This window comes from Leopardus geoffroyi, chromosome C1, assembly GCF_018350155.1.
Source record: "Leopardus geoffroyi isolate Oge1 chromosome C1, O.geoffroyi_Oge1_pat1.0, whole genome shotgun sequence".
NCBI lineage: Eukaryota > Metazoa > Chordata > Mammalia > Carnivora > Felidae > Leopardus > Leopardus geoffroyi.
This window is the reverse complement of record NC_059328.1, coordinates 79,051,176-79,074,358: the sequence shown is the minus strand read 5'-3', so window position 1 is coordinate 79,074,358 and position 23,183 is coordinate 79,051,176. Positions and strand designations below refer to the sequence as shown.

General features: G+C 34.6%; 1 protein-coding gene across 6 annotated transcripts in view; it reads right to left on the bottom strand.

The window, feature by feature from the left end:
• The window catches only part of MTF2 (metal response element binding transcription factor 2), a 79,122-nt gene that overhangs the window by 5,725 nt on the left and 50,214 nt on the right, over positions 1–23,183 (bottom strand). For 3 of the 6 annotated variants that reach the window (XR_006712460.1, XM_045478312.1, XM_045478309.1), the window contains exons 2-11: positions 22,832–23,030; positions 22,625–22,706; positions 17,857–17,952; positions 17,522–17,622; positions 16,985–17,133; positions 14,535–14,630; positions 13,136–13,204; positions 11,949–12,072; positions 4,702–4,769; positions 2,871–3,041 (exon numbers count right to left, since the gene is read on the bottom strand). Coding sequence is in view for 5 of the 6 variants with exons in the window: in XM_045478312.1 (XP_045334268.1) it covers positions 2,871–3,041; positions 4,702–4,769; positions 11,949–12,072; positions 13,136–13,204; positions 14,535–14,630; positions 16,985–17,133; positions 17,522–17,622; positions 17,857–17,952; positions 22,625–22,706; positions 22,832–23,030 (1,155 nt within the window). In the remaining variant the exon portion in view is untranslated. Of the gene's footprint in view, positions 1–2,870; positions 3,042–4,701; positions 4,770–11,948; positions 12,073–13,135; positions 13,205–14,534; positions 14,631–16,984; positions 17,134–17,521; positions 17,623–17,856; positions 17,953–21,417; positions 21,441–22,620; positions 22,709–22,831; positions 23,031–23,183 lie in introns of those variants that run through there. The other 3 variants (XM_045478313.1, XM_045478310.1, XM_045478311.1) reach the window with 3 other exon arrangements.

Sequence of the window (23,183 nt, the reverse complement as noted above, 5' to 3'; positions counted from 1 at the left end):
ATTTTAATTTCCTGTGTTTTTACACAGACAAGGAACAACACCATAGAATAGGCTAGAAAGAGGTGAATGGAGAAAACTAGAAAAGAAACTACTCCAGACACCAAACTAAAGTTGGGCAATAAAGGTGGAAGTACAAGGAAGGAGAAAGTAGGGGAGCTAGAGGAATAAAGCATAACTGGAACTACAATCAAAAGTCTCAAGGATAAAATAGATGGAAGTATAGTTGTTTTTTTTTTTTTTTTTTAAGATGATCAACATTTATACAGGACCCCTGGATTAAACAAAGTATTTTCAGATTAAAAGGACCAATTCATGCATAGGACCCAGAAGGAATAGAGAATGCCTTGAAAGAAAGTTGAACCATTTCCCGGTAGCATCAAATGAACTAGCTAACACAGATGGAGTGTCTCATTAATGTGATAGGAATGAGAAAATTTGTGTAAACCTTTTTCTAATCCATAATATGGGCAACTGATAGCAAAAGATTAATGATAAAATCTGAAAGTGATAGGAGTAAATATGCTTTGCTTTAGGGAAAAAAAACAACAACAACAACCTAAAAGCATTATCTACTTTATTACACATTCAAATGGATATGAAACACTGTTAACCCTGGGTTATTACTTTTTCTTACTCTCCGGGTACTCTCATACCTTTTATTTACTCCTTAAATTTCCCTCTCTGCACAACCCTCAGCCATCTTTATACCTCAGTATTTCACTGAGAAAACAGAAGCTACCAAAACAATAACTTCAGTCATTTTCCAAACGCCAAATCTACAGCAGAATATCTGTACCTATTTTCACCCAATTTCAACAAAAGGGTTCTAGAAGTCCTCCTATCAAAGGCCACTCCCATGTTTAAGTTCTAAATCCCTTCCCTTTTGGATTCTCAAGGACTTTACAATATTTTCAGTTACCTGTCCCTCTCTCCTGTACCAATCTCTTTTCCACTGGATCATTCCTAGTAGCACATAAAAACAGGTTCCAATTAATTTTCTATTTAAAAGTCATCACTTGAGTACTTCCTTTCCTCTTCAGCTTCCATTTGTCTACCTCTCTTCAAAGTAAAACTACTTCTGAGTGTTCTCGCACAAACATTTTCCACTTTCTCCCTTCTTATTCAGAGTTCTTAATTTCCCATTTCCCCCTTTCCCTTTATTATCATTATATGAATCTGCCTATGTCCTTTATTTGTAGAAAAAGCCCAGTTTTGACATTTTAATTTAAGCAGTGCTGGATTCAATCATACTTCAACCCATTTCAGTCTGACTTCTATCTTTACCTCTCCAAAAAAAAACCTGTTTTTGTCAAGGCCATTAATAACAGAATGTTATCTTATCCAACAATCATTTTCCTTTCACCTTAAATCCATCTCTCAACAGCATTCAATACTGTTTAATATGCTCATCTTTCTGAGACACCCCCCTTCTCTTGATTTTCAGGGCACTAAACTTTCCTGGTTTCCTCCTATCTCATTGATCATTCTTTTTTAGCCTCCTGTTTCTTTCACCTCTTCCAAATCTCTAAATGATAACAGGGCATTACTCTGGGCCTCATTCTCTCCCCCACCAACTCCTTGCTTCCTAGGTAATTTCATTCATTCTCATGGCCTTATAAATAAGCTTCCAAATTTGTATCATGTGCCCTAACCCTTCCTGAGCTCCTGACACACTCAGCTGTCTATATCTAACATCATCATCATTTAGATATTCCTTGTAAAAATCTCAAACTCAATTAGTATGACACAGAAGAATGCTTCGTTCACCTTGCCAAAATCTGTTCTTGTAGGTCTTGATACCAGACATCACCACCCACCAGCTGCTCAAGCCAGAAATCTGGGCTTTGTGTAACTTGATTTCTCCTTCTTTCATAAGTTTAAATCATTAGCTAACCTAATGAATTTTGCCTCCAATAGAAGTCTTAAATCTATTTTGTCTCCATTTGACTGAAACCACTACCCAGGCAATCTCTTACACCTAGATGACTGCAAGAGTCTTCATTTTTGTTTGCTTCTATTCTTACCTCTATACCTATCCACTCTCCAAAAGCACACAAAGAAGTATTTTTAAAGGATAATTCAATCTGCTTACATCTTTAAATAGCTCCCCATTATTCTTAAAAAATTCCTCAAAGACCTACACAACTCTATATGATCACGCCCCATCCAAACTTTCCAACACCTGATGCTAGTCTCTAGCCCTCATTCATACGTCACTAGTCTGTGAATTCCTAGAACATACCTCACATCCTTCATACTCGTTATTTCCACCACCTGCAGTATTCTTCCCTTTGTTCTTTCACATTGGTAGGTTAGTCTCATTCTTTGAGTTTCAGCTTAAATATCATCTCAGATAGGTCTTTAAGATTCCTTCTTAAAAGTAAACCACTTCACCTCTAACCATCCCAGTACAGCCTAAATCCAAATGCTATGCCCTACATGGCACTAGAATGACCTGTAATTATTTATCACCTTTCTTCACCACTATACTGTAAACCCATCAAGGCAGAAGGAAAGTCTGTTTTGTTTGTTATTGTATCCCCAGCACTTAGACAGTTAAGTTGCTTGATAAATGGAATTAATAAATGGATAAATGAATGAATGAAAAATGAACAAACGAACAAGCTAGTACTTAAGCTGTCTGCTAAACAAAACCAATAGGCTTATTCCTAGAAAGCCTAATATCTAAAATAAATAAATAAACATCTAACATTAACTCTTTGTACCTTGTCTAAGCAAGAAATTATAAACAGGAAAACAAATCAGGGTAACTGCCACTTATACTTTCATATATACTAATGAGACTAAATAACACATTTTTAGTTACAAATAAGCTAAAGAGAAAAACTAAGCCACAGATCAACTTTTACCTTGAATCAGATATAGGTTTGGATGCCTTTCTGCCTTTAATTTTAAATTCATGGGATGTTCCTTCAGGTTCTTTCTCTGCTTTGAAAGCCACATTTGGTGGCACAGGAGGAACACGAATTCGCAACCCAAACAAATGCTTCTTCTTCTTTATTTCTTTCCCAGACATAAACCTAAATTTTTAAAAAAATTAACTAAAAATTTAAAAACTGAACACATATACATGTCAGACCCTAACTCACAACTTTCAGATATTAAGCCTTTATAGATGAAAGTCCACCCAACACTACAAAACTCGCTCTTTCCCTTTGCTTTCCTGGATTGTTATCTGCTCCCAGAGTCCATCCACAGTAGGATACAATGGCGAAGGAGGTCGGGGGGAAGGATAGGATCAGAAGGAAGGGAGAAGAGCACACATCCACTTTTCTTTTTAAAACGTGGCATCTATGCTTCAGATTCTGTGTCTCTTTCTCCCTGTCTTTCCCCTGCTTGTGCTCTCTCTCTCAAAAATAAACAAACATTAAAAATTTTTTTTTAAAATAATAAAACATGGCATCTAACTTTTTAAAGGAAGAAGAGTAGAGAGTGGTGTCTTTTTAGTCCCAATATGTGTTTTCCATATTTCATTGTCCTGTTCAAAAGATCTCAAAAATGGTTTAGGAAAAGAAGAATTCTATTTCAGAGTGAATCTGTGAGGGGAGAAACCCTGGTCAGAAAGTAACAGGTGTTAGCACTGTAAAAGAGAACCCAATATGAGAGGCCCAGAAAATAAAAGGAGTGTCTAGTGTGTCATATTTAGAATTGGAAATAATCTGGAACAGAAAAATGTTATTTCGGTGTGGGTTTGGGTCTCTAAAAAATGTGCTCCTAACTCTTTTCCAAAGTCCTTAAGGCTCCTTAATCCAAAACACCCCCACCTACCTTACTTCTACTATACCCTGCCTACCTTCCAGAACCACTACCAAACACTTGGAATGTTCTTCCACTTCCATGCATGTTTGAGAAAGGGAAGCTCCCATTTCCCTTTCTCATAATAAAAACAGATGTATTTCTGGTACCCTAAATTGGATTACAGAATTCACATCCCATAAAGTATTTTTACCAGTACTGTAACTGCTCAGGCACTTTATGGCTTTTTAAATTGACCTAAAGATTTAACTGCTAGTAATTGTAACATTTTTAAGGAGGAAATTCTGTCAAGTTCAAAAAAAGCAACTTGTTACAAAAAATTTTATAAAATTGCTGAACAGTTGGTAAGAGCCAGCATATACACTTAAAAAATTATTTCTATTGCAATTTTTAAATATTTTTAAGAAATGTAGATATGCTTTTTATTTCTTAAAAAAAGAAAGGTCTATACAAGGATATATCCAACAATAATCAATTATCAAAAAATTAAGACTACTAATACTATTTTTCTGCAACTGATGGCAATAACTGATCGTAAAACCATAGAAGATCTCAATCATTTTAAAACCAATATTCTCTATAATATTTTCCACTATCTTTTGCATTTTCCCACCAACTAAGATATTATTTTATTTTCAGGGGACTGTATTATAAAAACAAGTCATTACTGAATATGTTTTTCAATGGAACAAGCCAAAAGCCCCTGAGATATTGGTATGCCTGCCTCCCATCCACCATTCCCAGAGGATTGCTCTTCCCTTCTCCAACCCTTGAGAATCACTGCTTTGCTCAACTGAAATTAAAATTTAAAAGTTTAAAATGGTTTGTACTAAACATCAACCCCACAATTCTTAAACAATGCCATTATTCCTTATACTTACTACAAATCTCCCTCATAGGGATACATAAAATAAATCAACTTACATGGTCTTGTAATCATTTAATGCCTCCAGAACATGCTCATATCTTTCAGATTTTGGTGTGTCTGCCAGCTGTGAAGTATCAAGAAACAATTTAAAGCACTATAATTTCATTAGTTAGTAATATACAGGTGCTAGATAGAGGCAATGTGATGCAGAAGAAAAGAGTACTGACTGATAGAAAATCTAAGTTCTAATTCCAGGTCCTCAGTGACTAGCTGCGTGATCTAAAGCTATTTAACCTCTTCTTGTTTTCTTATCTATAAAAAGAAGAGTAGGAGCGCCTGAGTGGCTCAATCAGTTAAGCGTCCAACTTCGGCTCAGGTCATGATCTTGCCGTTTGTGAGTTCGAGCCCCCATTGGGTCCTGTGATGACAGCTCAGAGCCTGAAGCCTGCTTCAGATTCTATGTCTCCCTCTCTCTCTGCCCCTCCCCTGCTTGCTTTCTGTTTCTCTCTCGAAAATAAACATTAAACAAACAAAAAAAAATTATATATATATATTTTATATATTATATTTATATTATATTTATATATTTTATATATTTATATATATATATAAAACAGAGGTGTAAAAATCCTATTACAAGTAATTTTATAAATCAAATGACGTCTGAAAAAAACTGTTAAAACACTACAAAAATGGGATTTTATTAGTTACTAAATTTATTTTAATTCTATAATCCGAGGAAATAATACATAGAATAAATGACTTTAATATCAACCATATATTGGTTCTAATAGATATTCTAATAGGTATCAATTGCTTCTAATAGATATTAGTAGGAAAAGAGGATAAAAAATGAGAAACATAACAATTTTATTTCCCAATACTTCTAATATTAGCAGAAACACATAATCTCTGTCATTTTGAAAAATTCTGTGAAACTGGGGGAGGGGAGTTATTTTCATAAAGGTTATAGACTTTGGCCATCCCTAAAACCCAAAATGTCTCAGTAATTTATCATCAGAAATCATTTTAAAATCTAAATATTCAATTCTAGAAAATACTATTTTGTTTCAAAAGAGCTCCCTTAAAAGTCATTTCTGCATCTTCTTCCAAGTTTAAAGACGGGGGCCCAATAACAAAAAAAACTACATTATAGAAGGACCATTCTCAATTAAAGCCACAAAAACTAAAAAAAAAAAAATTCCAGAATATCATAGTTGACTTTTTACTACCAGTATGGTCTTTACCAATTTAAACTTCCAAACCTCAGAACTGCTTCAAGTAAAAAGAGAAAACAAATCTGCTAAATAGAATGCTGGAGGCAGAAGAGACAGAGTCATCTACTCCAACTCCCTTTATTTTACAGATTAGTTAACAGATATAAAGGTTAAATGAAGTGCTCAAATTCACATGGCTGATTAGTGAGAGAGCCAGAATCTGAACCCAAGTGACAAAAGTCCACTCATTCAACATTCACTGAGAGCCCATACTGTGCTGATGCATTGGGTGCTTTTAGAAAAAAAAGAAAAGAAATGGGACAGTTTGGTGTTCATGCCTCTATACCATACCACTTCCTCTTATCGTAATTTCTGTAGTGTCCAATGATAGAGAATTTCTATTAAAGAAAAATAACAGAATCAGACCTTAAAGCTGGAAAGACACTTTAGATGTCCATCTAATTCAAGGTTCCATCAATACTGCAATCCCTTTTATAGTACTGACATTCATTCAACCTTGGTTTAAATATTACCATTGATGAAAGCTGCTGAGGCACCTATGAGGGAGCCCATTCCATAGGTGGACAACACCTTCCTTCCTGGAACTCTTCTATTCCCTCTTTTACAAGACAGTTCTTCAAATATTTGGCAGCAGCTTGTCATGTCTAAGTATAAGATTATGTCTAAGTGTAAGATTATGTTAAAAGTTTTTAGCAGCCACATCACATGATTATCTCATATTAAGCTCTGGGTAACTAATTTCATCCACTTCCTCATCTCTACTTCACCACCCCAACTGTAAAATCTTATCAGATAAACTGATCAAATTAAGTGCTCCCTATCATATGCTACTTCTTCTGAACTGGATGTTTGTGTATTTAAGCCTTAAAAGCAAAACTTTGTGACTGCTGTTAATTTGATTTTGTTTTCAGGTCTGTGTTAGAGATCATCTTTCCTCTTGTTCTGTCATCCTTGAATTGGAAGGTAGACACAAAGACAGAACCCTGTGACTCTCCATTAGAATCTCCCTCAAGAATATTTCCAAGCCACTGACTGCTTTTGTTTCTATTAATCAATTAGTATCATATACGTTTAATTTTTAATTTTAACCACTTCAAATTTCATTATCTAATCTGAAATTGAGTTACACAATGTCTATAACATACCCATACCCATTTGACACACCAGTGTGGCTAACTATATCAAAAAAAGAAACATTACAGTAAAAGAGTGTTTTTCCTTATTGCTTTAAAAAAATTTGTTTGATGTTTATTTTTGAGAGAGAGAGAGAGAGAGAGAGGCAGAGCGTGAGCAGGGGAGGAGCAGAGAGAGACAGAGAGAGAAAGAGAGAGAGGGAGGGAGGGAGGGAGGGAGGGAGGGAGGGAGGGAGGGAGGGAGACACAGAATATGAAGCTGGCTCCAGACTCAGCTGTCAGCACAGAGACCGATGCAGGACTAGAATTCACAATCCATGAGATCATGACCTGAGCTGAAGTTAGATGCTTAACCAACTAAGCCACCTAGGCACCCTGCCTTACTGCTTTTTAAATCTTCACAAACCACACATCTGAAAAATGTGCTTTATATTTATGCTGACAACAACAAAACTGACTAATTTCTCAAATGTACTTCTCTTTCACTTTTTGAAAAGCACAATGAATGAACTCTCTTCTTTGTTTTGGTACTTACTCTCTATGATGTCTCAGAAATTTTATCTGTAAGTTCCTTTAGCACTCTAAAACTATTTTGCATAGAACTATATATATTTCAACTTGCATTATGGGGTCATGGGATCCTTTTCTGGACGCCTGGGTGGCTCAGTTGATTGAGCGTCCAACTCTTGATTTCAGCTTGGGTCATGATTGTGAAATCTAGCCCCGTGGCTAGGCATGGAGCCTGCTTAAGATTCTCTCTCTCCCCCTCCTCCCTCCCTCTCTCTCTCTCTCTCTCTCTCTCTCTCTCAAAAAAAAGAGGGGGGGGCAGAGATCCATTTGTTTATTTTGAAGACTAGTAAGTACAGATACTATAGTTTAAATCAAGTAATCTGTATTAAAAGAACATCATATTCTAGGTTTGCGATCTGTTCATGAGGTTTATAATATAAACATAGTAACCATTTTTGTTCCTTTTATCACAGACACTAACCTCATACTAGGTTTTAACTTTCAGGCTTGTAAATTTCTGTACAGACATAAATACTATTATGCATAGTTATAACTCTTCCCTTCGGTAAAATACATTTTCAATCACCAGTATTGAATTCCATGCTGCTTAGACTTAAGTATGTCAAACAGCTTAAGTAATTTGTTTGCCAACCTAGTTTTTTAAAATTTAAGACCACGGTTAACAGAAAAGTAGGCTGCCCTTACAGAACTAGGATTTTTGATCACATTAGGAATTAAAGACAAATAATAAGCAGATTCCAAAAGCTATGAATATCTCATTTTAACTCCCAAAAGCAATCCAGTACAAGTTAATTCCTCATTCTAAATAAAAAAAGCCTTAAGCAACCTTTATTTGGGATCTCAAATGTTGTATTACGTATTTTCACTCTCAAAGCAAACATTACAAAACAGTGGATTCTCAAATAGCTACATTCGGTCATACGATTGATAATCATTAAGGCACAAAGTCTCAAAGATGTGTAAAAAATCTCATTAAGGAAACATGATACAGAACTATCATTATGATCCAATATGTTCTAAAAGTTTCAGCTTCTCTTTTCAATCCTGAAATAACCAACTAAGGAAAAAACATGATACATAAATGTTAAATTTGCCTTTCAGTATAAAAGGATATACTCTCCCCCCAAAATTAATTCTTCTCCAAAAGAAGTTTAGTATTTTTGAAACTTCTTTTTGTTATAAAAGAAGTCATAGTTCCTTTATAACAATAACAACAACAAAAAGAAGTACAAAACACTCAACAGATATCACTGATTCAATTAAGACTGCTTCACAACTGGCAACTGAAGAAAGTATTTATTAGGCTTCCAAAACAGCACAGAAATATTACTATGTGGCGAGAGTCATCATATGTAATATATAAAATTAAGTCCTAATTCAGCTCAGGAATGGCAAATGTAAGTGCCTCCCTGTTACTAGTGTGTCCATATATATTCCTAAACAAAATGTCACACAAATCTCAATCAACTTCTCAAGTTATCATAAGTCTTTTTTCTTTTACCTAGATGGAGGAAGTAAAATTACAGCTATTTTTCTGTTTTGTTTCAATTTTGAGGAGAAACTTCTAGAGCAACTGCCAATGTAACATAATCTAGAGTATGTATAAGAACTAATGTTCAAAATGACTCGAGTACTCAACCAACAATTTACTTAACATACAGTATTTTCTCATGTTTTAAAAGTAATTAATGCTACTTTATAAAAAGGTTTTTAACATAAATATAAACAAAAAGGAAGACTCAATTCGCAATTTGATTTCAGTTAACCAAAGATTTACTATTTAATAATCCAGAATAATCCGTTATTTGTATTATTTTTGTTTCTATTATCACAAATATTTAATAAGGCAAACTAAATGAAAATTATTGAGTAAATGTTCAAGCTGGCATCAATGTTATGGTCTTGGCATCAATGTTATGGTCTCTTTATTATTAAAATTTCACTCTCAAAACCAATTATAATGACAGTATAAAGATCTAAAAAAAGATTAACACAAAATTAAAGGCTGAACTTCCATCTGTAAATACCGCAGGATGGAATGAGTAATCTAAGTCTGAATATTTTCTTTTTTTTAATGCAGAGAAAAAGCAATGAGAAATGATTAGAAAGCCACTTGTTAATAAATGTGATGGCTCCAAAAAATGTAAACACTCTTCAGAACAGTGAAACTTTTCTGTTGTCAAGTTTTATTAGAGTATACTGTTGTTCTTCTTAATTATTTTTGAACGATTTTATTTTTAAGTAATTTCTATACCCAACATGGGGCTCAAACTCACAACTTCAAGATCAAGATCACAACTTCAAGATCAAGAGTTGCATGCTCTAATGACTGAGGCAGCCAGTCACCCCCGTTTCCTCTTAATTTTTAAAGTTTGCAAAGACTAAATTTTCCATATTCACAAAGAGTAAGAAATCAAAATTTCTTATTTCTAAGACATTACCCCATAAAAGCTACAGAAAATGAGAACATGTATCTACTAATGAAATAAATTTTTTTTTTTTATGTGTCAGAACTGAACCACCTGAGCTAGAACTGAGATACCTGAAATTCATAAACTGAACTCATTTCTTAAAAATAGACTAGGGACACCTGGGTGGCTCAGTCGGTTAAGCATCCAACTCATGATTTCAGCTCAGGTCATGATCTCATGGTTGTTAGATCAAGCCAAGCTACAGGCTCCATGTTGAACATGGAGCCTGCTTGGGATTCTTTCTCTCTCTCAAATTAAAAAAAAAAAAAAAAAAAAAAAAAAAAAAATTAAATATGCTAATTGTGATTTTTACTCTCTATTTTCAGCCTCTTGAATAAAATCTATGTATCATTTTTTATTCTAATAAAAGCATCTGAAATAAAGTAACTTGAGTTTTTATGTGTGCCCACTGTCTACACGAAGTAACCACTACAGAATTTAATATGATACACAAAATGCACTAAGACTATAGATGTGTCTGCATAAGAAGTGCTGAAAAGAACCATGGCTAGAAAGAAAGCATTTTAAAAGAATGTATTAAAGCTTTACATATTAAGATAACTATAATGAACACTACAGTTGTTAGTGCCTTATACTTTGTTTTTCTTTTATTACTAATCAGTTTATTAAAATTTATCAAATTTGTAAGTCACCCCTTTTCTCTCAAATTTCACCCAGAAAAAAGCATGTAACAGAAAACAGAGCATTATATTCCAACTTCTAATACTCAAAACATCTTGGCTCCATTGATTTAAATGGTATCTCTGATTTTTAAAATGTAAGTATTCTGCAGGTATGTTTCAATATTTTATGCAGCGGACCTACCAACTTTTAAATAAATGTGCATTATGCTCTCCTTTATGCCTCATAAAACCCCCCAAAACAACCCAAAAAACCCTGATATTCTACTTGTCATCAACCTTTTATAAACTGCCTCATGTCTAAAAGTTACAAAGCAGAAATTCTTCCTAAACTTCAAGTTACTTTACACAATTTTTACCTCAAAAAGTAATGTGTGACTAGAATTTACACATCTAATTCCACATATTATAAAACAAGATTTTTATTTAAGCTAAGAGTAGTTAGTATCTATATCTATATGTATATATAGATATAGATTTGTTTTCTCTTAATTTGGCTTCATGCCCAGCACAGAGCCCAACATAGGGCTTGAACTCATGACCCTGAGCTGAGATCAAGAGTTGGACACTTAACCAACTGAGCCACCCAGGTGCCCCAATATCCTTATTTTAATAATTCTAAATAACTGCTAAAAACAAGGTAACTATTATTTTACTTTCTTCTTCATGCTTGCCTACTGTTTCAAAATCTTCTTCAATGAACATACGTTAACTTTTACATTGTTTTTTAAAAAGACTCTGTAAATCAGTATGAGTGGTTAGGCTTTGCAAATGAAAGGCAAAATGAGATGTTAGAATGAGGAGGATAATCTCCAACTCAGCTTTACCCTCTAATTCATTATTCTAACACTATTACTGGGTCCCCTCCCTCCCATTCCTGGAAGTCAAAGATATATAAGGGAGTACCAACAAGAGAGGAAAGAATGTTAGTTACATCTCTAAGTTTATAGAAACTTTAAAAAACCTTAAGTTTTTCTAAGGAGGAACCATAAGATACACAATAAGGATTTCTCCCTCCCTTATATCTTTACAATGATTCTCACTTCAGAAAAGAAAGAATCAAGTAATTTACTTCCTCCGTCTATGTTTTTCCCTGAATAAACAGGCAACAGGAGGATGAGAGGGCTAGTCTTCATATCCTCAAAGTTATTTCTCCCTGAACTAAAAATAAAACTCTACTTTAGATGTGTGACTTATACATGTATCTTGGCTGCTTTTCACAAAAACAAAACAAAACAAAACAAAAAAGATATCAAGTAGCTAATGAAGTTAGCCCTAAGACCACTTACCTCTCCAGGATGCAATCTATCCCAGTTTTCATTAATATATGTCATGAGCTCAAGTTCAGAATCAAAGTATTTCTTCTTGTGAATAACACTTAGGTTGTAAAGGCATAGGTGTGCTATATCTACCCTGGAATCCAAAAATAATCAAAATATACAAAGACATGCTTTTGATTATTGTTAAAAAATCGTATTTTTACAAATAAAAACAGCAATTAAAAAATCCAAAGTGAAGTATTTAGGTAAGCAGAGACTTAATACCATAAATCATATTCACAATGTAATAAATCATTACATACGAAAATAACAGGGAAACATTAAACATTTACTTATAGTAAGTAGTCAGTATAAAGTAAAAGATATCTGAATAATCTCTTTCATTCAAAGAGGATGTAACTTTAAGAAAACTTACAATAAAAATTTTCCATTTCACTTACATATAAGCCATAGCAAAGATCATACTTTAACAGACTTTATCTGATTCATGAGTTAAATCTTATCTTTTCCTAAAATACATAAAGCATTCAATGAAAGTTTCTAAGTACTTACTATAAGCATTTTGTCAGTAAGTCTCCAAAACTCATCACACTTTTCCCACGCCCAAAAATTACACTAAAGCAGAAACTGGCATATTTGGTATAAGACCTCTCTCATCTGAAGTCCCAAAAGAATTAAAAACATAAATAAGAATTTTAGGGGTGCCTGGGTGGCTCAGTTGGTTAAGCGGTCGACTTCAGCTCAGGTCATGATCTCGCGGTTTGTGAGTTCAAGCCCCACATCAGGCTCTGTGCTGACAGCTCAGAGCCTGGAGCCTGCTTCAGATTCTGTGTCTCCCTCACTCTGACCCTCCCCCATTCATGCTCTGTCTCTCTCTGTCTCAAAAATAAATAAACGTTAAAAAAAAAATTTTTTTTAAATAAAAAAAAAATAAATAAGAATTTTAAAAATCTAAAAGATATGTACAGTTACATTTTATGGATCAGAAAATAAATGGCCTTATCATTTCAGCAATAAGACTAGACAATCTTTAGTGAAGATGACCTCAGGTTTAAGGATAAATAAAAGAACTAAAGCTAGGCATAAAGAAAAACAAATTTTTATTTAAACCAAGTTAATGTATACAGAGCATTTCACCCTATTAAGTTTAAGAATATGGCCCTTTTTTGTTCCTTAACAGAAATATCCATACTTACCACTGTAATGGTAGACGTTTGAGGTATTCTGGTCCAGAACTGCAGACAGAGCAAATAAACGTATAAAACCTAAGGAAAAAAGAAAAGTTGTATGCTAAGTAATCAAGGGTACACATATTCAACAATTAAAGCTAATATTCAGCAAGTACATATCCTACAATAGATGACTGATACACAAAGCAAAACCTAATTTGAATTAAGACACTATGACTTAAAAAATTTCTTTTCCAGTAACAACAAATAATGAAATAGTTCATATATAGGAGGCAGAAATATTTTTTTTTAAATTACAGAGGAGACATTCACAGTTCACACACAGATTCATATACACATACAGTTTTCTAATGGCTTGTGTGTAACATGAATTGTGATGACAGCCCTCACATACAATGTTATATTCAATGCTCAAAACAATCTGGTAAAATAAAAGGAGAGAAGTTGATCTTCCTAAATTCTAAAAGATAGTAAGCAACATAAGTCAACATTTAAACCCAGGTTTTTTATGCCAAATTCAGAGCTCTGTCTTTCATTTTTCTTCCTAGAGCCATTCCATATTCTGCCATTCCATATTCTCCTAACCCAGAAAGCACATTAGGTCTGCTTTTGGAAATTCTTTAGAATGCAGATGCATATTTTGTGTATCAAGGTTCTATGGCCTTTTCCAACTTTCTGTCACAGGATCCCTCTGAGGTTCTTTAAAGGAAGGTACCAATGGAAATAGTTTAGAGGGACAAAAGGACCAAATATAATCACTGATCAAATACTTCAAAGTGTTCCGGAATAACATCTAAAAGCACAAGAATTATGTGTATTTTAAAATTATGCATAATTTGGGTGCCTGGGTGGTTCACTCAGTTGAGAGTCCAACTCTTGATTTCAGCTCAGGTCATGATTCCAGGGTCATGAGATCGAGCCCCACATTGGGCTCTGCGCTGAGTGTGAAGCCTGCTTAAGATTTTCTCTCTCTCTCCCTCTGACCCCTCATGCGTGCTCCCCCTCTCTCTCTCAAAATAAGATAAAATTATGCATAATTTAAATATATTACTCAATATTTTCCCAGTAAGGTGACTCCTTCACAAATCACTGTTGTAATTCCTTTTAGAAATCTGAAACAGGGGCACCTGGGTGGCTCAGCTGGTTAGGCATCCGACTCCTGATTTTGGCTCTGGTCATGATTTCACAATTTGTGGGTTCGGTCCTGACATAGGGTTCTGTGCTGACCCTGCAAAGCCTGCTTGGGGTCCCCCTCCCACCATCCCTCCTCTGTTTGCACTCTGTCTCTCTCAAAATAAATATACTTTAAAAAAATTATTTTAAAAAAAATCTGCAACAGCAAACATAACTACAGTATAAAAGCTAAAAAATATATCGATTGGTAAAGTTCAAGTGCCCTTCTCACCTGTCTCCAAATAGCATTGGCTTTTGAAGGCATTGCACACAAGCCTCATGAAACCACTGCTTACATTTGCAGCATTGTAGCATCTTTAAATACCAGCTATAAGAAAAAAGTTAAGATTAAAATTGCTATGTTTGCAGGTAAAGTTTTAAAACCAAAACCCAAAGTGGCATTATACAAAATACTCTTATGATTACACTATGGCATATCTGCTAAATTTAGTGTTAAATTTTTTCTTTCCCAAAAAGGTTACTGATTTCATCCCTCCTCTCTCATTCATGAGAACTTACGAGCTCTTTAAAGATACATCTACTATTTCATCAATAAGTGCCTGGTTCCTACACTAGTAAAGAATCTCTGTCAAATAAAAAAACCTGAGATTTTTTTTTTTTCACATCAACTCTCTACACCCTAAGAGAAAACAGTTTCAGAGGTTACTGATGTGTACAGCTGTTTGCCCCATAAACCAAACAGCCATAAGCAGCTTTATATCTTCACACTGTTTCCATTATTGTCCATTATAATGAAAAGGAATGGAATATAGCAACTTAATAAATTTGGCTAACATAATTACAAACCTAATCAAAGACTCTAACAGGTGTACAGGCTTTGTAACAGGTTTTGTTCAGTTTCAGATAGCTGAAGAAGCTAAAATTGAATCACCAGCTAAGGATATCCTTTTTTCAGTTAGTACATGGTTTTGGTATGGATATCCTTACACGCCACCCAAATAATGCCTTTCTTCCAATAGTTCTTTTGCTCAACAAGTGAGCCCCACATTAATTGTAAGCCATATTATATGCAAAGGCAAGAAGACTGATACTAAGTAAGGTCATTCATTCATCGAAATACTAATAAATACTAATTATATTCCAAGTACTTAGCTAGATCCTCTATTAAAGTTAAGAGTGGCTAGCAGTGTCAAACATAGTTCATGTAGTCATGGTACTTAAAGAACAATGAATGAGGGGCGCCTGGGTGGCGCAGTCGGTTAAGCGTCCGACTTCAGCCAGGTCACGATCTCGCGGTCTGTGAGTTCGAGCCCCGCGTTGGGCTGTGGGCTGATGGCTCAGAGCCTGGAGCCTGTTTCCGATTCTGTGTCTCCCTCTCTCTCTGCCCCCCCCCCCCCCCCCCCCCGTTCATGCTCTGTCTCTCTCTGTCCCAAAAATAAATAAACGTTGGGGAAAAAAAAAATTAAAAAAAAAAAAAAAAAAAAGAACAATGAATGATCCACCTTATAAAATGTCTATGATGATTTCCACCTATTTTGAGTAATACTTCAAATTAAATGGTAGGTATAAATGAATAAAGGAAAAGATCAATCTCTATGCCTCTTCACTGTATCTCTTTTATAAGTGATTAAGGAAACAAGACAATGTTTTTTAAATCTGCAAGCAACCAAAAGCTAAGAAATGTTATAAAAATGTCAAATCACAAATAAATAATTCCATCAAGATATGGCAGAATGAAGAACTAAAAATTCGTTAATTTACATATTCATTTACTCATGTTTCATCATTGAACAACTTATGTCCCAGTCATAAGTAAAGTAAACTTTATAGACATTTTCAGTACACACATTTGAACAGATAATATTTTAATGAATCATGTCCCAGCATTCTCCTAAACAGCACCCTTGTCTTAAGAGAAACACTGAATCTGAGAGGAAGAAAGACACCAGAAACCAATAATTACAATTTAAAGAGTGAAATATAAAATGCTTCACTAGTGGTTTTTAAATGTAGTACAAATACATGATGCACAACTTGCCTTCATAGGAGCTTGTACAAAAAAGAATTAGAGGTATTAGTTGACCACCACAAAACCAAAATGATTCCAAAAACATAATGGGACAATCTGAGAGGTAGTAAATACAATCTCTCCCTGCAACAACAGGAGCATCAGTTCTGAACTCTAAGAGCCCAATTATAATCTGTGAGCCTATTCCTGGAAACAATGCATTTTCTAATCATAACACCGTATTTCAAGAGTAATACTCAAAAACTGGAGAACAACAAAGACAGAGGTTAGAAATCATGTCATAAAGAATGTCCGGTAGTAACGGAGACTTTGACCTGGAAAAAAAACACTATTGGTATGAGTCATGGTAGTAGGAAATATGATTGCTGGACTGAAATATTTTAAGAGTTACCTCCTAAGAAAGAGAAGATGTATTTGTTTAGTTCCAAAGAGCAGAACTAGGAGCAGTGTTCAGAAGTTAAAGAAAATTTGTAAACGTTCTTAGTTAGAACTATGATTCACTTATTTAGGTAACATTTAATGATAAAGATGAATATTAACTACAGCTTCTAATTTTCTCCCCTAATTTTCTTTATTGATACTTCCAAGCATTTACAATTCACTATCATTCCCACACCACAATCAATAACAAAAATAAAGTACATAATATAAACAGAAATCACTTAAAGGGCATGAAATAACTATTTACTTACTCTCCAGGGCCTCCACAGTAGCAATAACATTGTTGGACATTGGTCTTATGACCTGCATCCCATTCAAGGTCTGCCACACTGTAGGGTAATGTCTGCTTCATGACTTGCAATGCTTTGGCATTTGGTCCTTTCTTAAGCGCACCACCCCTCTATATTAGAGGGAAAAAGTTATTTAAACAAATGCAGGATAAAATTCTAAACATAATTCTTTAACATAAAATGCTTTTGAAACTTCTGAAGAAATTTCCATTCTAAATTTCTTACCATCTCACAAACTGTTTGACTAGTAATAATCTTTATTTATTTTGTTGTTTTTCAAACTATTGCCCCAATTCCAAGACCACTCACTATCAGAAAATAAGTGCGAGGATAGTAGCAAGTCACTTAAGCATCATTAGTCAAACAATAAGCATCACCTCGTTCTACCCGGCACTGATTGCTCACTGCAGTCAAATAAACTTTCAACGTACACAATCATTACGCTGAGTACCTTACAAATTCCATTTAGGGCTTTAGCCCAAAACACTTAAAAGATACCTTTGTTGTTGTTGCAAAAACACACTGTCGACAGAGCCATTTTTCATCTGAATCAATCACACTGGAATCAATATGAGGTGTGTGACACAACTGATGATATCCTTAATATCAAAAAAAGCATAAAGCAAATTCTATTTTATTAATAAATACTACAACACAATTTCAAGAAGGCATTTTAGTATTCTCTTCTCCATTAATATACTTATAACTGAATAAATTTATGATAACAGCTTCAAATTACCAATGTAAAAAGTACTTTTAATCATTAATCTTCAACAGGAGCATTAAGTATGTAATAAAACTTTTCCACAAGATTATAAGAAATCAATGTTTACCTTGGCCACACTTATCACATATAACCATTTCATTGGGAGCTTCTGAATACTCTTCTTGACATATTGTACAGACCATTTCCCCACTTCCAGTGGCTCCTGAAATGTTTAAAATATGCATTAAAAGACAGTCATAATAAAGAAGTTATTTCATACAACACAACTACTTTTTATGACTCAGTAGATACCCCATATTGGCAGTGTTTACTCACTAGAACATAATGATTTCTACTCAAGGCAAAATACTCTCTACAAAAGGCTATCTTCCACCTTTAACTTAAGATGCCTAACTACCTACATTGATAATTTAACCTGCTTTTACAGCACAGGGCACAATTTAAAGTGCTCTCAGGCAAGATCCCTTATCATTCACTTCTAACATTCCCACTCCCCTGGGGAACAAGGAGATGGGATGTTTTGTGGACATTAGAACTAATCTCCAGAATACACATATACTTATATACATGTATTTGCTCAACCTACAATGTCTACCATCATGATACTGAAGAAAAAGGACAAAGAAGATATGTCAATGACCTCTTTCTCTTTGGATGCAGAACATTTCTTTTTACTTACTAATTTACGAAAGAAGCTGAATCCCAATTATTTAATCTCCAGCTTCTAAAATCTAGAAATATGGTGTCCAATAAAGTATCCTAACAAAATCCCAGTGCAACAAAAGTTAAGGAGTTCCACAGTTATTAACTATATTTTTTGCCTGTATAGGTAAATTATTTCTTCTTTACGCATTTTTACTCTAAAAACAATTTTATTCCACAAAATTTAGAAACAATTTTAACACTCTAACATCATTATTCCCAATATTCTCTTCTTGTCAATTTCACAGTTAAACTACATGGTTTATTCACATGCCAACAATAATAAAAAATTATTATTTTCTATGGGCCAAGTACTGTTAGGCTCTTGACATATATTATGTTGTTTAATTCTACAACTTATTAGGTAAGTAAGCTATTTATAGAGAGGAATTGAGGCTCAGAAAGATAAAGTAACTAACCCAAAGACCCTGAGAAAATATCAAGGCCAGGATTTAAATACAGATATGCCAGAGTCTATATTCTCTCCACTGTGAGAGGATTCCTTTCATCAGTATTTTGTAATATTTTTTCTATCAAAAGTATTGTTCACACTGCTGTTAATAACTTCTAATAGCTGCATAATATTCCATTGAATGGAAAAAACCAAATTTACTTTATTACGCCTCTACTCTTAGGTGTATGTTAGCAAATTGTTTGTTTGCATTTTTCCAGACTTATTTTACTGTCTTGTCCTCTCTCCCCACCTCTCCCAGGCTTTGTTTACTTCCTTCTACACTTGGCAGGACATGGCCTCCATAGCTTCCGAGTTTATGGCTCCGGTCAGGAGAGCAACCGGACTGAGCCTGACACCACTCAGTCCAAATCTGCCATTCCCTAGAAAAGGACCAAAGACTCCAGATTTTGTCTTAGATATATTAAATTTTCTGTTATTAAAATAAAAATAAAACTACAGTAAATATTTTCCACCTACCTTTTTTACTTTTGAATCATTTCTTTTGAATAAACTGCTAGAACTGAGTCTGCAGTACTGAATAAAGAATATAAAGCATTCTTATGCATTCAATGCAACAGTTAAAGTAATACCCAAAATAAAAATTTACACTGCCATCAGTTTATTATTTTCACAGAAACCATAATAGTGTTAGGTGTTAAAATTAAAATTCCTTTTAAAGTTACTTACTTTAACCTATCTCCCTTTTGTAATGCACACTTGAGTACTAACATGACTGACTATACATTTTTCCTTATTCACATAAACTTTTTAAAAGAATCTTATTAGATGGGTGAAATTACTCCAATTTATTAAGTTATTTTGGGAGGCCTGGGTGACTCAGTCAGTTAAGTGTCTGACTCTGGATTTTGGCCATTATGATTTCACAGTTCATGAGTTTGAGCCGTGCATTGGACTCTGCACTGACAGCACCAAGCTTGCTTGGGATTCTCTCTCTCCTTCTCTCCCTGCCCCTGCTTTCTCCCTCAAAATAAACACATTTTTATTTAAATTATTAAGTTAGTTTGGTATATATCTATTATTAGCAAGTTTTTTGTAGGCAGAAAATTACTAAAGCTACTCTCCACATTGAATCTGCCATAATGCAGTTTTCAGATTCATTTGTTCATTCTACACTTGCTCCAATTACATTTGTGCTACTTTCTGGTTGCTATAAAGAGTTAAATAGCCAAGGAGCAATCCTTTTCTCATTTTAATTCTAAGGATAATAAAAAGAAACCAGTGAGCAAAAACAATCACAGACCATTAAACTGATATACAGATGTTGGACATGCACCTCCATCACTTTCACAACTTTTTATATGTACTACTGGTTTTCTTCTTCCTGTCTGGAAGGAAGGAATTGGATAGAGAGAGGGGAGGGAGGAGGGAGGATGGAAGAAAGAGACAGACAGAAAGACAAACAGCTCTATATTTAACCTGAAGGAACACTGAAAAATTGAAAGGGACACAGAAATAAGAGACAAGCATAAAACATGTTTCACTTTAGTGCACCTGGGTGGCTCGAGAGTCTAACTTTGGCACAGGTCACGATCTCACGGTTTGTGAGTTCACGTCCCACACCTATGCTGACAGCTCAGAGCCTGAAGCCTGCTTCGGATTCTGTCTCCCTCTCTCTCTGCCCCTCCCCCCTCGTGCTCTCTTTCTCTGAAACTAAATAAACATTAAAAGCAACAACAAAAAACCCCATTTCAGGGGTGCCTGGGTGATTCAGTTGGTTAAGTGTCCGACTCTCAGTTTCAGCTCAGGTCATGATCTTGTGGTTTCAGGAGTTTGAGCCCCGCTTCAGGCTCTGCACTGACAGTGCTGAGCCTGCTTGAGATTCTCTCTCTCCCTCTCTCTGCCCCTCCCCCACTCACACTGTCTCCGTGTCTCTCAAAATACATACATACATACATACATACATACCAACTTCAGTTCTACCATAGAGAAAGACCCATGTTTACAAACTAAGAAAGTAAAGATAATTAGGTATGTAGGGTAACAAGATCTGCTCAATATTACTACTGTTGGAGACTCCCTATTTTTCTCCTACCCCTTTTCTCACTGACTCCTCAATTGTAGATGCAAAACATAATTTCAGTACTTTAATCAGTCCCAAGAACTGTAAAAAGTTTCTCTTGGAAAGACATCTTACTAGACTAAGAACTATTGAGACTAAGCCCTGAGTACTAATTATGTAGATGGTAATTAGAACATTTCTAATTCCTTTACCAAAACTTTATTCTTTAAAAAAAATTAAGAATGAAATCAAGAAACAGAACACAGTAGCGGTACATGGGTGACTCAGTTAAGCATCCGAGTCTTAATTTCAGCTCAGGTCATGATCTCACGGTTCATGAGTTTGAGCCCCACATCAGCTCCACTTCAGCCCTTGTCCTCACTGACAGTGCAAAGCCTGCTTGGGATTCTCTCTCTGCCCCTCCCCACCCCCAAAATAAATAAACTTAAAACACACACACACACACACACACACAGACAGTAGTAACCTACCATAGAGTTGCACTTGAGATTCAAATTCAAAACCCAATCACTAAATATTTTAGAAATGTATCCATCCTTTAGGGAAAGTAAATTTAGATCTCCTTTCTATGAGATATGAAACACAGGTCTTACTGCAGGCCTATTAACTCAAAAAAAAAAAAAAAAGTGGGGCTTTAGTGTGCAGCTAAAATACTCAGATTTTAATATTCATATTTTTGTAAATCACTTTTCATGAGAGATACCTAAAAAATATCTTTAACAGATTCAAAGAGCGCACAGCAATTATAGGAATTATTACAATAATAAAATGGAAAACACTACAAGAAACCTACCTATAACCAAACCAAGGCATACCTGTATTCATTTTAATTTACACCCAAATATAGCTTCATTTTCCTATCTTAACATAAAAACCATAAATGGTCATTTCAAGTCATTCTTATTAATGAGCATTTCTAATACTTTAAACCTGTTTAATATATGCTAATTTCCCCAAAAGCATATGGCAAATAGTATGTTCTCAATAAATATTAGCTCTCTACATTACTTTTTTTTTTTAATGTTTATTTATTTTTGAGAGAGAGAGCGTGAGCAGGGAAGGGGCAGAGAGAGAGAAAGGGAGAGATACAGAATGCAAAGCAGGCTCCAGGCTCCAAGCTGTCAGCACACAGCCCAATGTGGGGCTCAAACTTCCAAACTGTGAGATCATGAGCTGAGCTGAAGTTTGACACTTAAACCGACTGAGCCACCCAGGCAGCGCTCTCTACATTACTTTTACTAATAAAATCAAGTGGCAGTTAAGTTGAAGCCCAAAATGTTACTCATATTAGTGGCTAAAAATTTTTCTTCAAAGCTATTAGACAGACCCCAACAGTTTACAGATGTGCAATCATTGATGCATCTGTTCTGTAGCCTACCTCTACCCTAACAAGAATAATTTCTTTTCTTCCAGAGTCTGCGACATAGAGTATAACATCTTGAGAAGTATAAAGAATACATCTCCTCAAAAGTGACTGCCTTATCTTAATAGACTGTACTCAACAGAAAACACTTAGAAAATAATAGGCGAAAGAAAGAAAGAAAGAAAGAAAGAAAGAAAGAAAGAAAGAAAGAAAGAAAGAAAGAAAGAAAGAAAGAAAGAAAAAAAAAAAATTACAGGCTAAAGAAAATCAATTTTTCAGTGTAAATCACGTTCAAGAGAAATAGTAGCACCTGCCTGTTTGAATGTCCTTCCAGAGAACCCAGGATTTAGAACTGTCTTCAAATATGATGAAGCAGCTCTGTTTCAATATGTTTATCTGAAATGCAGAGGAATATTTATGGTGATTTGTTTTTAAGTCAAAAACATGAAGTTAAATTTAAATTCAAAATTATTAAAAGTTTACTGTAAAAAAACAGTAAAAGATATATAAAAGTAACTTGCCTTTTTGATAGTTCCAAGATAAAACAAGCCATCTGACCATCTAGCTAGGACATCCTGACCCTCTTCAAATTTACATGCTGGCTTTTTGACTTTATGTCCATCCTGTAAAGACAGCTTGGTCAAGGATGTTGGGGTCTTTTGGTTTCGACGTAAAGGAGACCGCTTGTGGACCAGTGAATTACCTGCCCCTGTAGAGTCTCTGTTTAGGAAATAAAAGACCATATACAAGATCAACTTACTTGTAGAGCTTATTTACAGACCAATGATATGTTTTATATATTAATCAAACACTTTTATTAAAAACCTTAAATTGAGGGAAATTATAACAAGTACCTCAAATCACAAATACTCT